Below are 16,545 nucleotides of genomic sequence, written 5' to 3'. Positions count from 1 at the left end.
AAACAGATGGCTGAGTGCTCACAGGGGCAGAGTTAGACAGTCCCCCTTTTACAGTCTGCCATGCAGCATAGCATTCTGAGGAGCTGCACTTCTTCTCACTGCCTGCCTGTGTGCATGTGCATAAGAGAGAGAGAGAAAGTAAAAGAGAGAGGGGGAAAAAGTGAGAGAGAGAGGTGCTGAGTGGTGATGAGAACATGTGAAAGGCAGGAGTGTGTACTGAACTGTGGCTACATGTACTAGTGAATGTATTGGTTAGGGAATGTGTGGCACATTCTACAGCAAACACTGAATAAGACAATGAATGGAGAAAACACTCAAAGCAGTTGTTCCTTATATTTTATTCGATACCTTTTTAATATTATCCAGTATGTGTGCTTATCAACAACCCCATTTATGCTTTGTTCCACCCCCCCCCCTCTCATCATCCACATTGTTACTGGACAGCGCTGGTCGTGCTGATAGCACAGTGCCTGGTAAACACAGCCAGTCACAACATACCTGTACATCTCCCTTATTGCTATATCCCATGGTTCCCATTTTAAACACAGCAAATATATATTGATATCCATTGATCAATAGCAACGCAGTCAAAAATACTGTCCTCCGCAGAGATGTGTCTGTGTGAGAGCTGTGGGACTGTCACTGCGGTTACAAAACAGAACAAAGCCATCTGATAGAAAGTGATGTACCGTAGCGCGTCATGTCCCACTCCTGCACATTACCAAAGTCAAAGAGATTATACAATGCAAACAATGTGTTTCGTTTAAAAACCATAATGATGATATGAATCTGTACATACACAGTTTGGTGAACATTGCTTATCTTTATCATGGTGATGATGACGTCACTTAAGAATCTAAAATAAATACAGAAATATAAATAGGTCCTATGGAAATATATAAATCTGTATACGTAAATATACATTGACATATGATCCTAAGTATCATCAGAGTATGTGAGATATACATAGTTCAGCAAAACGAAAGCTACAGTAAGAGAGAGAAGCAGGTTGGTTCACCTCCACTCCATGTACTGTATGCCCTTTCCCCCCTAAGCCAGTGAGGAGGACTGGAGGGTCTTGCTCCAAAGCAGCCTTGTTTGACTAACACCCATGACGCCTCTGTGTTGCTAGGTGATGCGGTTCTGAATTGCACACTCATGCGTACCACCCATCCTTGATTTGACGCACTCATATTTGCTACACTCTCACTAAACTGGGCCATATCCGGGTTGCACCCTTAACACTGCTCCCAACAGCATACTTAGGGATTAAACTCACATCATTTTCATGTTATTCTATCTGACCGAAGTAGAGTGGAAAAGAGGTCAGTTGCATCAGGCCCTGCCATAAACAGTAGTTTTAACCACATTCGATTTCTCTATTTGAAATATGTTGCTACATGTGTCCCTGCCTCAGATGCCTACATAGGCTGGGATGGTTTGTTTGTTGAAGGTTAAGAATGAATCTGTGGTTCTAAATGAGTTATGAAGGCGTCTAGTAAACACAACGGTTTCTCTCCTCCCAGCCTCCGAAATAGCAGGTTCAATTCTGCTGCTGTTACCTCTAATCCTCAATCACTGCAGCTGATTTCCTTTTAGTGTGCACCACTGGATTCCCCCACCCACATTCACGGCCCAGTAATACAGCACAATGGGAAGTGGGGAGGCAAAGATTAGGTTCGGAAATTGGGAGTGGTCCAAATGGAATCAAAATGTGTTGTGTTACAGAGACCGCCCTGAATTGGAAATGCTGCTGGGTATGCCAGGAGAAGCTTCTCCAAGTCTCCCATACAGACAAGAGTCCGGGATGAAGCACTACAACAGCAGCACAGAATCCCATTCCCTCCACTTCCTCCAGCTCTCCAGCCCTGGCTAGTGCTAGGACCAGAGCATGCTAACACACTAAGGCCCTGGAGTGATCTGGACAGAGGTGAACACAATGACATACATCTGCAGGCAGAAGGAAGGAGAATGAACTTCCACCCTGCCATTCTACAATAAACTTGTTTGGTCTGTTTTTACTGAATTACAGAAAGACAACATCCAAGGGTTATATCTGCCTACCCTGAAATGAATTCAGAATGGAGGAGCGGTTTGTATTTGGATTGAGTAGTCTTTAGTTGCCACGCTCTCACTGTCCTTGATATGTCCTTCATATGCTTTCTCTGGCATTCCACAACACATCAACCTTCCCATGTTGGACGGATGTAAAAGGGAAATGGAATGGAAATAGCTCTACTGTATATTGAGTCAGTCTCTGATATGTAGAATTCAAACACGGTAGAATGAAGTCTATTTATAGTCTACTATAGATGGTCTTTATGGATGAGCTCTGAAATCTCCAAGGACATGAAGTTGGTATGCCTGCTTGCCTCTGTTCCCCACAGACATCCTTAAAGACAATCTATAGAAAGCTACACATTTATCAGCAGCAATTAATCAAAGGCCATGTCTAGACTTGACAGTTCATGCAGCTTTTGTATTCTGATCATGGAGTTCTCATCAATTCTGAACACCTCATACCTCTACACCTACATTTAAATGTCTACCGTGTCCACATTGTGTCCGGGTTCCCTTTTCCCTATATTCAAATGCGGTATACATTCTGCAAATGTTGGAACAGGCTAAATCTGATATTAACAAAACAACTTGATGGCAGTAGCCAACTACTGTAGCTAGCCTACTAACCTCTGTAACTAACCAGCAAGCTAGCTAGCAAAGCTAAAGCGATTGCAAACGGGTTAGCATAACTCTAGCCAAACAAAACATTGCGTTTATTTTTATTTTATCTAGCTGGCACCTCTCGCACCCAAAACACACGTTTTCTGGAGACTTGTGGGCAGATTGCTGATGACGTCGCCCACTGTATGCACTTTCGGTAGCCTGATTGTGTCCAGACTGAGGAGAAATCAGCACACAATACATCCCTGACCACCTCCTGAAGTGGTCAGGCAGATCTGAACACAATCGGGCCACAATGGGACTTTTGTGCATCTAGACCCGTCTTTTCAATGTGATCTTCCTATCCTGATAGCAGAAGTTGCATGTAAGTGTTAAGTGTAGACATGGCCAAAGATAACCAAATCCACTTGAAGAACAAATAGCATCAAAGGAAGACCAGACAGTTCAGTGTTAGGGAGGTGTGGCCTAGGTGAGAGACAGAGTCATGTACATTCAGATGGGACACTGACAGCTCCCTGAATGACAGCGGCAGACTGGAATGATTGACACACTATGCACGTCCTTATGTGTGATAATGGCCCAGGTCTTCCAGGTCAGGTCCAGACCCAGCTAATCGATCACTGTCTTGTGCCTATCTCTCTTTAAGCCATGACCTGTACCTCCCCTGCCCACCCATCTTCAGACACCGACCACTCCCAGACATCGACCCTGGCACTGGGTTGAGAACGCTGGGTTTCGATCTCTCCTACAGACACACATGTACAAATGCACAGGCACACACACCATTACCTTAGCAACACCCAAAAGCTGCCTCAAATACCCACAAATCAATATCCTCCTCCCTCCCACAAACCTACACCAGCGCTCAGGAACAATCATAAGGCAGGGTTGACATGCCTTCAACGTCCCCCAGAAAACAAGCAGCTCGTCAGCCTGCGAACCCCATGGGCTGGCTGTCTACCTGTCAGCGCCCTGACCGTCTGTCCAACCACGTCATTCCTCCAATCTATCAGTGTCTCCTCACATTTACTCCTCTGTCTCAACCACTAGCTCCCTCAACCCCGATCCAAAGTAGTCACATTTCCCAACTCTTGGACTTAATAAGGTCATATTGTGGAAAATAAACAAACCGGTTGAGGTTCTTGTTGTTTTTTTGTTCAGATGTGAAACAGCCACGGCAGTCTATTGGCTTCGTGTTTTAACAGCTCCAGCAGTCACAGTCTTTAACGATTGCACTGTAAACACTACAGACAATAATATTCCTCTGCTGGAGGTGATCACTTCCCTGTTCCCTCCCTGTGTCCAGCCAATCACGCTGCTGAGTGTTCTATCTGAGAGAATAAATCCCTGTCTGTCTGTCTGTCTGAGGTGATGTCTGTGGGTTTCCAACCGTCAATCCGGCCTGTCAGGGAGTCATGTGCCACATGCCAGACAGACACAGACTGAATAAATATTTCAGATATTTCTAGATAGATAGCGCCTCGCTGCAGAAGAAGACCAGGTGTAAAACAACAACAACAAACAGAGGGAGGGAGAGAAAGAGAGATGATTTAAAACCGATACTTTAGATCTGCATTCACTCCAATAGGAGAACAGAACTCATTTTAAAAGCCCTTTTAATTAATAGAAATCTTACTGTTCTGTTCAAATGAATTCAATTCAACACTGCAATTTGCACTGCCAAGGCTTGTGTGTGTGTATGCATGTGCATGAGTGTGTGTGCGTGTGTGTGTGCGTGCGTGTGTGTGTGTGGTTAGCCCTTGATACAGGCCTGCTGAGGGAGGTAGTAATGAGGGACTAGAGTGTGGTCACCGTGTACTTCTGTCAACTAGCCCATGCTGGCCTACACGGGTCAGAGGTCAGGGGCTGTGTTGTTAAAAAAGAGTGTTGTGGCTGAGTGGTGTGACTGAGATAGAGATGGACCCAGCTGTCTGAACCCAGGGTAACATGCTGCTCCTTATGATGAGCAGGAGAGCAGGAGAGGGATGGGCTGTGGAGAGAAGCAGAGGTGATTACTGCTACCTATCTATCCAGAACACACAGCCAGGCATACAGCTGGTTGGTTGAAATGAAGTCATGCTATCTGGCTGGAATGACGTCATTTCAACCATTCTTGTCCGCTGGGATTAACCTCAACATACAGGTCTATGAAATTGTCCACAACTACCATTTTTATTCCGTCACGACCCGTCTTTCTGTCTGTACCTCCTTGATGTAAAACCGCATGACCCATATTTATTCAAAATAAAAAATTAATGAAACGCGCATACATTCAACATGTTCAACTCAACACTGGCAGTCAATGTGGGAGAATGTCTACGTTGACCGTCTAGCAGCTGTGGGTAGTAATATGGAGTGGTAAGATCTTTTCTATCAAGCAGCACTTCAACAGGTATATGATATTATTACAATAACAAACGTAATTGCTTATGTCCAAATGGTCTATTTCCTGTGTGTTCACTACATTATCTGACTGTGAAGTATGTGTGATTGACGGCTCTGGGAGCACTAGTGAGTGTAGTGTTTTCTAGCATTGAGAGATTGAAGAGTCCTGGAGGTACACAACTCCACACACAAGCTGGGATGGTAGTCCTAGTTTTGTGAAAAGGCAAAACCCTCCTTGGTTAATCTTCTCCTGCATTAGACTACTCTCACTCTCTTTCTCTCTTAAACACACAGACAATCACTCAAACACACACTCACACTCAGTCACTATCACACACACACATAAATGCACACACTCTGTCCACTAGCACACAGATTGCAGGGCTCAACTTGTCCTTGTCCATCCAAAACATTTGCGGCATGTTGAGCTTGGAAGACAAAGTGAATTTGTTAGGACAGGGTTGAGGACACTGCAGGACGCCTATCACTAACACATCATACTTGATGTCTGTCTCACTACAGGGATGGAGGGCCTGTAGCCCACTCAACACCCCCCAATATTACGACAATACAACAACACACAGGTCAAAGGGGAGGCAAATTATTTTTGGTTTCCTAAAATCTCTTCTCCACCTCGGAAGGTTTCGTGAAGTCTATACAGTGGATAAATAAGTAATCTAATCGATAATAGTTGATTAAGGATCAACAACATGTGATCCTGTATGGAATGAAAAAATAAGTCAGTCTGCTCTTATTGAAGCATGTATTTTCCACTGAAAAGGTTGATTCTGTTCTTTTAAAACACACAAAAAAGCATCTATACATGCAGGTATTAGTGCATAGGTTCCTGCAAAAAAGTACTATTGTGTTGTCCATCTAACCATCAAACCAAACCCCATCATATGAATTTGGCATAGTTAGAAAGAAAGAAATGACCATCTCTTAAATGGATTTCATTTTCTGTTCACACCCTCCTGTCCCTTGATTAGCATATCTTTTAAATATATTTCTATGTATATACGTATGATTAAAAAAGGGAGAAACAAAACAAAAACAAAGACAGGGTGGTTGTCTAGGGAGCTCGAAGTTACCTGGTTAAGTGTCATCTTTTAAATCACAGTAATATTAAGATGGTGGAAATGATAACGATTAGAACACAGTGAAACCTAGAAGAGAATGACATCATACAGGAAGATTGTTTGTGTACTAGTCCAGGGAGGGTGTGATCAAACCTCACAAATTGGAGGTTAGTTTGGAGCGGACAGGTTCTAGTTCAGAGTGGGCTGCCGAGCCTTTCCGTGGCGGCAGGGCCGGGGAGGCCACGGGGGTCTGAGTCTGGTGCTGCAGGTGTCCTGGAGACATCTGGGCAGGGACAGGAGGAGCCATGTGTCCTGACACTGAGCTACAGGGTTTGGGCACTAGGATGGGGGAGGAGTAGGGCGAGGAGAGACAGTATCCTGGCTCCATGGAGGAGCGTGGGGGTGTGGAGCGTGGAGGCGAGCTGCGAGGGGGTGAGGAGCGTGGGGGCGAGCTGCGAGAGGGTGAGGAACGTGGGAGTGAGGAGTATCCCATGGCCTGGGCCACATCCTGGGGCAGGGAGGGGTTAGAACAGGACAATAGTTTCATATCCTCAGAGAAGCTGCCCAGCCCCAGCAGAGACTCACTGCCGGCTGCGTGCTGCTGGCTGGGGAGGGAGGTCTGGGGCATGAGCAGAGAGCTGTGGGACCCAGTGGCACTGGAGGAGTCGCTGTAGTGGAAAGTCCTTCCTGTGACTGGGCTTTGGACCGTGGGGCTAGGCCCGAGGGGGGTGTAGCAGGGCGAGCCGTTAGCTGAGCCGTACTGGGCCAACGAGGCCAGGGCAGACCTCTCCAGGGACAGCTGAGGGACCAGGCCAGACTGGAGGCCAGACTGGAGGCCAGACTGAAGTCCAGACTGTAAGCCTGCCAGGCTGAACTGGGCCAGGGGAGATGGGGAACCCTCTGGGGCCTGCTGGGTGGAGGAGGAGGATGGGGAGCCTGGAGGGGGGGAGTGGTAGAATGCACTAGGAGTCCTGCCCCCACCTGCAAACTGCTGCTGGGAGCCCACCTGTGGAGGATTTAGGGGCAGCTGGCTGTGGAGCAGTTGACAGGACTGAATGTTGCCGGATGAACCAGTGGACTGGGGGCTGATACTACAACCAGAACTAGAGGTACCCAGAACTCCAATTGTCATTCCACCTATAGCCCCTCCCATTGCCCCTCCTATATGCCCTCCAGCTGCCCCTCCCATTGCTCCACCAGTAGCTCCTATATGGCCTCCACTAGTTCCTCTAATGTGCCCACCACTAGCCCCTCCTGAGTACCCCCCAGTGGCTCCTCCTATATGCCCTCCAGTGGTATATCCTTCTATAGATCCACGTCTACCCCAACCAGTGGCCCTTCTTATTGTCCCACCTGTGGCCCTCTCATCAGCCCCTCCTATTGCTCCTCCTACTTCACCTTCAGTAGCGCCTCCTGAAGACCAACCTGTAGCCCCCCCAGTAGCTCCCCCTGTTGCTCCACCCATCCCTGCTCCCCCCACAGCTCCCTGCTGGAAGAGGGCAGCGAGAGGCGGGGTGGTGCAGCGGAATGGTTGCTGCGTCTGGGGCTGTGAATGGAGCTGGGCCGTGCTGTGGGAAGGAGAGCCCCCGGAGGAGGAGAAAGGCCCAAAGGGAAAGGCGGAGGCCCCACTAGGCCCAGGCTGGGTTCCACTGCTGCTGGACGCCTGCTGACTGGAGCTGGCTGCCCCTGACCCCTGAGTCGTGTGGTGGGCCCGGAAGGAGGCCAGCAGGGCTGTGTCCATCCCAGAGCAGTGCAGTTTAGATGGGGTGCTGGAGGGGGAGTCAGGTCCCATGAAGGAGGTGGGCGCCGACGTGTGGAACTTCTTCAGCCGGCCGGGGGGAGGGTCCTGGAGGTTCCTGGAGCCCAGGACCGTGACCGGTGGGCGGAAGAGCGCAGCGGGGAGGTGTGGGAGGTGGGGGTGGTGCGTCAAGGCGATGGCCACAGAGGTGGTGGCGGCAGCAGCCTGCAGGGGTGCCTGGATGAGGGGAGCCCAGATGACGGGGGTGTGCCCCGGAGACGGGGGCTGAGGTGGAGGAATGTTCTGGAGGAGGTGGGCACAGGTGGCCATGTCTCTGTCATGCTGCACAATCTGCTGGATGATCTCGTTCTCCTGGTAGTTGAGAACGCCGGAGCTCAGGTCGTGCTGCACCTTGTGCTGCAGGAGGGAGTTCTTCTTCCCTGTGAGACAGACAGACAGACAGACAGACAGACAGACAGACAGACAGACAGACAGACAGACAGACAGACAGACAGACAGACAGACAGACAGACAGACAGACAGACAGACAGACAGACAGACAGACAGACAGACAGACAGACAGACAATCAGCCAGATCGTCCAGTTAGTTAAACACTCTGGAATTGAATCAGATTTAGAGATGATTTTTCCACTATACAGTTAGCCACACACTGCCTGGCCCTACTGCACAATAACCAGCTACATCATAATCACCCCTGATCCTGTGAACAAGCAACACATTTGCCAACAAAGGCCACTGAGTGTTACTGAGTTTTAGCCCCTAGGCTGCACATTGACTATTAAAGGGCGTCAGAATGGCTGTGATCAGCCTACTCCCAGACTCCTCTTTGATTCCTATGTCACACGGTCGCTGCATTCTGAAGCTATTCTCCCTAACAGCACCGAGCACAAGGACAGAGCTAGAAAAGAGAAACCCTGGCTGAAATTTGGAGGAGGGAGATAGAGAGAGGGAGGGTGGGAGGGAGGGAACGTAGCCTACCAAGGGGAATAACACAGAGGAATCATGATAGCTCCAGCAGACTGTGTGTGTGTGTGTTTGACTAGCTCTTACTGTGGAGCCGTAGATAAGAGGCAAAGTGAATGCAGATGAAACATGGCTCTGAACGGGGACATGGCTGACTGATATGGAAAGAATGAGGGACTGGTCAGTGTTCACACTAACGTCAGTGATTTCACAGTGTAGGGCAGTGCTCAATCGGTGTCATTGGATGGCCAGAGCTCCATGGCCAGTGGTGGAGGGGCCAGGGGTCAGCCACTCACCAGATTACAGAGACAGGATGGGGATGGCCTGAAATAGCTCACGAGCTAAGTAACAAATAGCCTTTCTTCGGGAAAAGGTGAACTCAACTCTGAGCCCTATCCCTCTTGGGTGAACGTGCCAGCAGTGACAGGGTTAATTCACACAGCTGTTTTTTCTCAACCACTAATCCTGAAAGGGTTGAAATCATACAGTACCCGCATGCTCAGCTCACTACTGTCAATGCAATTAGGCCCAGATCAATCTCTCTCCATTTCAGATATGAGAGGCTAGCGATTAGGGGGAGCAGTGCTGGGGGCTGTCTCTCGGTCAGCCCTGACCCCAACGCCGTAGCAGGCCTAGCTCTGACCCGATTGCACAGGGTCCATTAAGACAGTAATTAATTAGTAGGGCATCACCGTGTGAATGACTTCATTATGCAGGAGGACTGGCGAAAGGTGAACACCATTTTCACCAAAGAAAGAGCCCCCTGCCTGCAGCCATTTTTCATGAAGCATGCAGAGATAGTTATGATAGAGGCGTGCTGACGTTCATTGTGAATCTTTTATTTGTCTGGGCTGGCTGAGAACTGAATGAAGTGTCATATCAGTGCACACGCTGTACACATCACTGAAATGGGGCTAGAATGAAAAGAACCAGTCTTCTACGTACTTAACCATAACTACTGCATTCCAAACGCCTACCTCCCCTGTTCTTCAGGGCCAATAAAACAGATGTGAGATGATCCATTCTCGTACTGTTAGCACCGGACATTCTATCTGTCACTGTCTGTTATGTAAATTCTATATTACTAACCAAACTAAATACACTACTTTTCACTAGGTCAACTAGGTGAGCTATATATAGTGAGTTCTTCACCACCACCATGGGATTTTCCTCTCTTTAACTTACATCACTGTCCCTGCCTGGAGAGATTATCACATGAGATGATAAAACAATATCCTGTAGAATAGAGAGAGTTGTCTCCTCTCCTCTCTGTGTGGTGCCCATCCGTCCCTCCTCCCTGGCAGCCAGGGCCCACGGTGCCAGATGTGTGGAGGCCAGCGTGGGAGGGGTGGAGACATCTGAGCTAATATGACATATCTGTTTGCTTGGCCTACTGGTCCAACAGGCCCTGAGCAGGTCACTAACATACACAAACACTGACTGCATGGCCTCCTCTCCTCTTCGCTGGCTGCTCACTTAGCTGAAAACAGCTCCCCTCCAGAGGATTCCTCAGCTGTGACACATCTGTGTTTGATTCTCAGACAGACACCTCCATGTACAGTACAGTGACTGGCAGCTGACTCACTTTGTAATTTACTCAGCCAATCCATATCCATTTTCTACATCATGTTTCATTTGTTCCATCTGGGATTTTAACCAGTGGCAATCTAGTACAGAGTGCTACCTGGGGAGTGTAACACATCTTTGAACACATTCATACTTCACAATACTTGACAATGGAGAGGCGGATGATTGGCTGTAACGATCAGCTCAATTACAGTGACACATATGGAGTTGAAAGTCATGTTGTGCTATGTAGTCTCTTACCTATGCGGTCCAGCCGGTCCAGAGCCACGGTCTCGAAGGCCCGTCTCATCATGGGGTACTCTTCCAGGACCTCGTTGAAGTTGTCCACAGACAGAGAGTACAGACGGCAGTAGGTGTCTGCTCTGACGCTGGCTGTTCTTCTACCCCGCGTCAACAGACAGATCTCTGCACAGGACACAGGAAGAGAGGAACGTCGACACGGCAGAATGACGTGTTCACTATGGTCAAGGTAGAGATCCTGTTGTCGTGTAGGGCTGATGCTATGCCAACGTTGGCCCACTTCTTATCACACGTCAGAGAAATCTCTGTGAAGGCTGACAGAACTATTAAGACTTAATGTTTCCTTTAACATGAATCACCCCGACTGAGTTCTCTCATGTGTGAACTAGACCAGAAGGGATTAGAACACGCTGCTGGGAAAAATAGATAAATATCACTATTGTCCCACTTACTGTTTATGATGACAAAGATGAACCAGGGGTAGGCAACCGTGTTCCTGGAGGGCCGCAGGTACTGCAGGATTTTGTTCCAACTAGGCACCACACCTGACCAACTGAGCTAATCGATCAGTTCAGTGATTGCCTAAATTCAACACACCTGGTCTTCTAGGTCAAAAACATGAAGTGCTTGCGGCCCTCCAGGACCAGGGATGCCTACCCCTGTGCTGAACTGTTTTTTTGTCTCTCCTTTTTAGCATTACAAATTAGAATTTTCTGTAATCCACAACTGAAGCACTTAATGCCATTTTGAAAGCTTAGAGGTTTGCTAGACCTCCTCTGTCATGCCAGATCAGGAGAATAATGTTCCACTTAGCAGGCAGCCGTGCTGTGGAGCTCTGACACCAACAGCACCCCTATGCCGTGTGTCTGCCGCGGGTGTGTGTATGTTGTTTGTGTGTGTGTGAGTGTGTGTGTGTGAATTTACTGTATGCGTGCCATGTGCTTTTCTGTCACAATCACACACATCCCACTTGTGGGCCACTCTCCGACTCTCACTTTCATCTACTCTCACTCTCAGTCCCAATCCCACTATAACACTTAGTCTTTCTCAGAAAAAGACTTTTCCAACGCCACTCTTCTTTTCAATTCTCAGTTGGTGCAAAAATGAACTGCCTTTCTCCTGCTCCCTATGTAACATTTACTAGGAATCCCTCTTCCATCATATCACTTTGAATTTCACTTCTCACTAATCTGTTTTTCTCTCTCGCTCCCCCTCTCCTTTCCCCTCTCATACTGCCTCTCTGTGTATTGTACAGTGCATGGCGGGTTAGAGAGGATGAGGGCTTCTGCCTTCTCTCTAGTGCAGCCAGATACCCAGCCAGCCAAAGCCTCCTTGTTCCTGACCATGACTGCCCTAATGAAAAACAACATGTGCAGCTCATCCTGTGTGTGTGTGTGTGTGAGGGGGAGTTGTGTGTGTCTGCGCTGCTGGGTAACCCCATTGGTGTGTTTGTGTGTGCGTGCTCCCAGGTCAACCATGGCTCTGCCTGTGTTGGGGGTCCGTTTTCTGCAGGCCTGCTCTGCTCCCAGTAATCCCCTCTGGAGAGGAGTGTCCTGCCCTGCCTGGCTGTGTTAAATCCTTTTGCCTCATGGCTTTCTGGCTGAAACCAGCACTGCTGAGATGAGACACTGAGCTGCAGAGCCTTTCTTCCGGCCTTATCTGCCTGTCTTAAGAGAAGAGGATGTAAAGCCCAGACTCTTAGCACTGGTATCTGAACTCTTGACTGTAGAAGACCCAGCATGGAGCAATGAGTAGCAGCTAGAGCTCAACGCTAAACAATGAGAGATTAACACTCAATCCTGGAGAACCAGGGATAAATGGAGGGACAAACCCTGCGACCCTAACGGAGGAACACTGAGTTGGACCCATGTCAGAACTAAAGATGAGAGTCATTATACATGGACGCCATAGGTATTATGGTATGAATGTGTATTATTGCTAATAAGCTATTTACTTTAAAGGCAAACATCCTCACGTGGTTCTTTCTGTGTTTAAACATTGCTGCTATGCTGTACCGTGAAAGTCCCAAAGCACTAATTGTAATTGACTAATTGATTTTGCTGGCAGCCTACGTCGGGTATGAAACTAACATTTATTCGATGGTGCATCTAAAGGCACTGTGACCTCTGTTCTATCCTTCTCAAGCACAAACCCCTCTTGGTAGTACATCATTAACAGTCAAATGATGTATGACTGGTTTAATCTCTATGCTGACTCACTTTTACAGTCTGTTGCAAAAGTACAAAAATCCTGCATGAAATCACTGAACAGGCTTACTTTGCCCAGGTCTGCGTGTATGTTGTAGTGGCGTGTTTCCTTCTCTCGTCTGTCTTAGCTGCTCCTACTGCTTTTTTTGGTAATCGTGCTGGAACACTTGTTCAGCAACTTCAAGGAAGAACATTTTTATTTCAAAGTTTGAGTGAAATGCTTGGAGTACAGCATGAACACATTTAATGACAATGTGGTCATTAAAATGTAATTGCTCCAATTAAAATCAGATGCCTTGTTAAATGGGAGAAACAGGAAGGATGCTGTGCACGACTCCAACATCGTCATTAAGTTTGAGGATGATGCGACGGTGGTAAGCCTGATCACCGACGACGATGAGACAGCCTATAGGGAGGAGGTCAGAGACCTGGCAGTGTGGTGCCAGGACAACAACCTATCCCTCAATGTGGGAAAGACAAAGGGGCTTATTGTGGTATTGTGGACTGCATCAATGGGGCTGTAGTGGTGCAGGTCGAGAGCTTCAAGTTCCTCGGTGTCCACATCACTAAGGACCTATCATGTTCCAAACATACCAACACAGCCGTGAAGAGGGCATGACAACACCTCTTCCACCTAAGGACGCTGAAAAGATTTGGCTTGGGCCCTTAGATCCTCAAAAAGTTCTACAGCTGCACCATTGAGAGCATCTTAACTGGCTGCATCACTGTTTGGTATGGAAACTACTCGACATCCAACCGCAAGGTCCTACAGAGGGTAGTGTGTACGGCACAGTACCTCACTGGTACCAAACTTCCTGCCATCCGGGACCTCTATACCAGGCGGTGTTAGAGGAAGGCCCTAAAAATTGTCAAAGACTCCAGCCACCCAAGTCATAGACTGTTCTCTCTGCTACTGCAAGGCAAGCGGTACCAGAGCGCCAAGTCTGGGACCAAAATGCTCCTGAACAGCTTCTACCCCCAAGCCATAAGACTGCTGAACAGTTGATCAAATAGCCACCCAGACTATTTACTTTGGCCCCTTTATTATAAATGTTTTGTATCTTCCTTTGTTGCACTGACTCTCTTAATTTGATTTGCTGTTGTACAGTATGACCTTGGTTACACAACACACATAACTGGCTGGCTCACATTGGAAGGGTTTGGGAAATGACTGGGAAATGATGGGGGTTGGTCTTGGGAAGACTCTGTGTGTGTCTGTGTGTGTGTGTGTGTGGGTGGGTGTTTATGTGTGTGTGTGTACGAGCTGGGTCTCCCATGGTGAGGTATCAGTGTCCTCTGGCCTGGTCTGGGGAGCCTCACCTGGACTCTGGTTCTCTCCTGTCAGCTCCCATCTCCATCGCCCCTGGCAGCCCACAGGCCCTCTGAGAGGACACTCTCTAACCTTTGAAACATCTGCACCGGGCAGCCTGATTCCCCATGACACACCGCGCTCGCTCCCACCCTCCCAGCATTAGCATAGGGAAATACACACTGGCCTATGATGAGGAGAGAGGTCGAGGAGTGTCTGGTTTAGCCATCACCATAGCTGGTGTCGTGTCACTTCTCATCGCGTCTCCTTCTTCCTCCAATGCTAACAGCAGTAATTGACTGTTATACACTGCTGCTGTTAGATCTGTTAGATTCTGCATGGGGGAACTGCTAGCTTAATTCAAAGGTAGCTCAGTGTAGCTCAGTGACTATAATAAAGTCTTACAGAATAGATTCATTCAGTCCCTGACTCTTTTCCCTTCCCACCTTCTCTAGGAGGAGTGTTAAAATGGGTTAAGGGGCGAGGGGATTACCTGCGACTCCACTGCCAACCCCCCTCAATGACTCACTCAGTCAGGGCAGCCATTTGGCAGCTCTTCAGTCTGCTTTTCCACAGAGACAGGGACTGAGACAAGGACAGGGTCAGGGAAAAGAGACAGGGACTAAGACAGGAATAGGGGACAGAGATAGAGACAGGGACTGAGACATGAATAGGGACATAGGCAGAGACAGGGCTCAGAGCAGAAGCTTGGGTACCAGAAAGCTCTTCTTTCCAGCCTGGACTTTAAGGGCCTAGAGATTAAGCGGAGCCGGCTCAGAGAACAGTTGATTCTTTCCTCCTCCACCACCCCAACCACCACCCCTTCCCCCTCCCTCAACCCCGCCACAGCTCACTTGAAGGAAAAGTGAACCATGTTAGAGGTATGATCAAAGCTGCCTCTTGACAAGCACCAGGGTCTGATGGACATCTCCAGCCACTGTACCATTTTACTGATGTAAAAGGAGAGTCTGAATGCAGCCCCACAGTGGCGGGTTATTGTGTGTGTGTGTGTGTGTGTGTGTGTGTGTGTGTGTGTGTGTGTGTGTGTGTGTGTGTGTGTGTGTGTGTGTGTGTGTGTGTGTGTGTGTGTGCGTGCGTGTGTGAGCCCAGAGGACAGACCAGTGACTGGGCCTGGCTATGCTCCATGCGTCCTTTGGCTTGAATACTGCAGTCACATTATATGTCCCCTTCCCCTGGTTTGCTGTATTTCTGCCCAGCAATCCATCCACAACATGCCACACGCAATGCCCATATTAGGCTCTCCAGAGCAAGCTGATCCTACAGTTAGTTAACAGGCACAGACTACTGAGTGTATATTAATAATGCATAGTATTACTGATGACAAGCATGTACTGTACAGGACGTTAATGAGCTTACACACATACATCTACAGTACAGTCATCAATACAGAAAACACAGAGAGAGTGTCCACCCCCCTTTGCCCCTTGGTGTTTGTTTCTTGGAAATGCTCACTCTCTCTCACTTCCTGTTTGGTAGGGCTGAGAGAGGGGGAGAGAGAGAGAGAGAGAGAGAGAGAGAGAGAGAGAGAGAGAGAGAGAGAGAGAAGAGTGACATATCCCTGGTGCTCCTCTTACATCAATTAATTTCATGAATGACTAACTCATGTTTGGTAACAAACTCCCTATGGCTGCATGGTGGGCTTGGGTTGGTTGGCCTTGCCTCCCCCTGGAGCAGCCAGTCTGGTCCTGGATGCTAGGAATAGCTGCCGGATAATGGAGTCAAAACCTGCAAAGCCCAGCGCATCTAACGCGTTTGGGAGAAATAATTGCAGATCCAGGGCTTAAATATTTAATGCGAGGCAACCAGTTCCGTTCCAAAAACGGTGCATTTGCAATGGCAGTGGTGCTTCGTGTTGATCCATGCAATTCAGACGTAAGTCAAAATAAATGTTTATATAGAGGGAAAACAACAACAAAGAAAGATGATGCTTCACTTCTCCCTCACCCAGGGAGACACACCAGGCAGGCTGAAATGTTGATTCATCTTGGCGCACACACACACACACACACACACACACACACACACACACACACACACACACACACACACACACACACACACACACACACACACACACACAGAGATAGATTGCTTCCCATCTTTCTATTATTTGCGGCGCCCCCCAGGGAGAGGGCACGGAGACGGTCCAGAGCAGGGAGCGGCGTAATTAAACTTCAGCAGGCAGGTCATGTGCTGTTAAATGCTTCACTGCGGTTTCTCATTACTTAAACAGTGTCTTCTCAATGATACAGTGTCACTGTCAATGTCCAATATTAATTGGTATTTGGTAAGAGGACTATGGCTAGAGCTAA

At 48.1% G+C, this 16,545-nt stretch overlaps 1 protein-coding gene across 1 annotated transcript in view; it reads right to left on the bottom strand.

The window, feature by feature from the left end:
• Positions 1–319: 319 nt before the first annotated feature.
• LOC109874509 (potassium/sodium hyperpolarization-activated cyclic nucleotide-gated channel 4-like) overlaps positions 320–16,545 on the bottom strand; it is a 101,942-nt gene continuing 85,716 nt past the window's right edge. Inside the window, exons 7-8 of the mRNA XM_031815710.1 lie at positions 10,697–10,861; positions 320–8,324 (exon numbers count right to left, since the gene is read on the bottom strand). Coding sequence (XP_031671570.1) covers positions 6,301–8,324; positions 10,697–10,861 — 2,189 coding nt within the window. The 3' untranslated portion in view covers positions 320–6,300. The remainder of the gene's footprint in view (positions 8,325–10,696; positions 10,862–16,545) is intronic.

This window comes from Oncorhynchus kisutch, linkage group LG3 (assembly GCF_002021735.2).
Source record: "Oncorhynchus kisutch isolate 150728-3 linkage group LG3, Okis_V2, whole genome shotgun sequence".
In the NCBI taxonomy this organism is placed as follows: Eukaryota; Metazoa; Chordata; class Actinopteri; order Salmoniformes; family Salmonidae; genus Oncorhynchus; species Oncorhynchus kisutch.
Note: the sequence above shows the minus strand (reverse complement) of the source record. Positions and strands in the feature narration are given on the sequence as shown.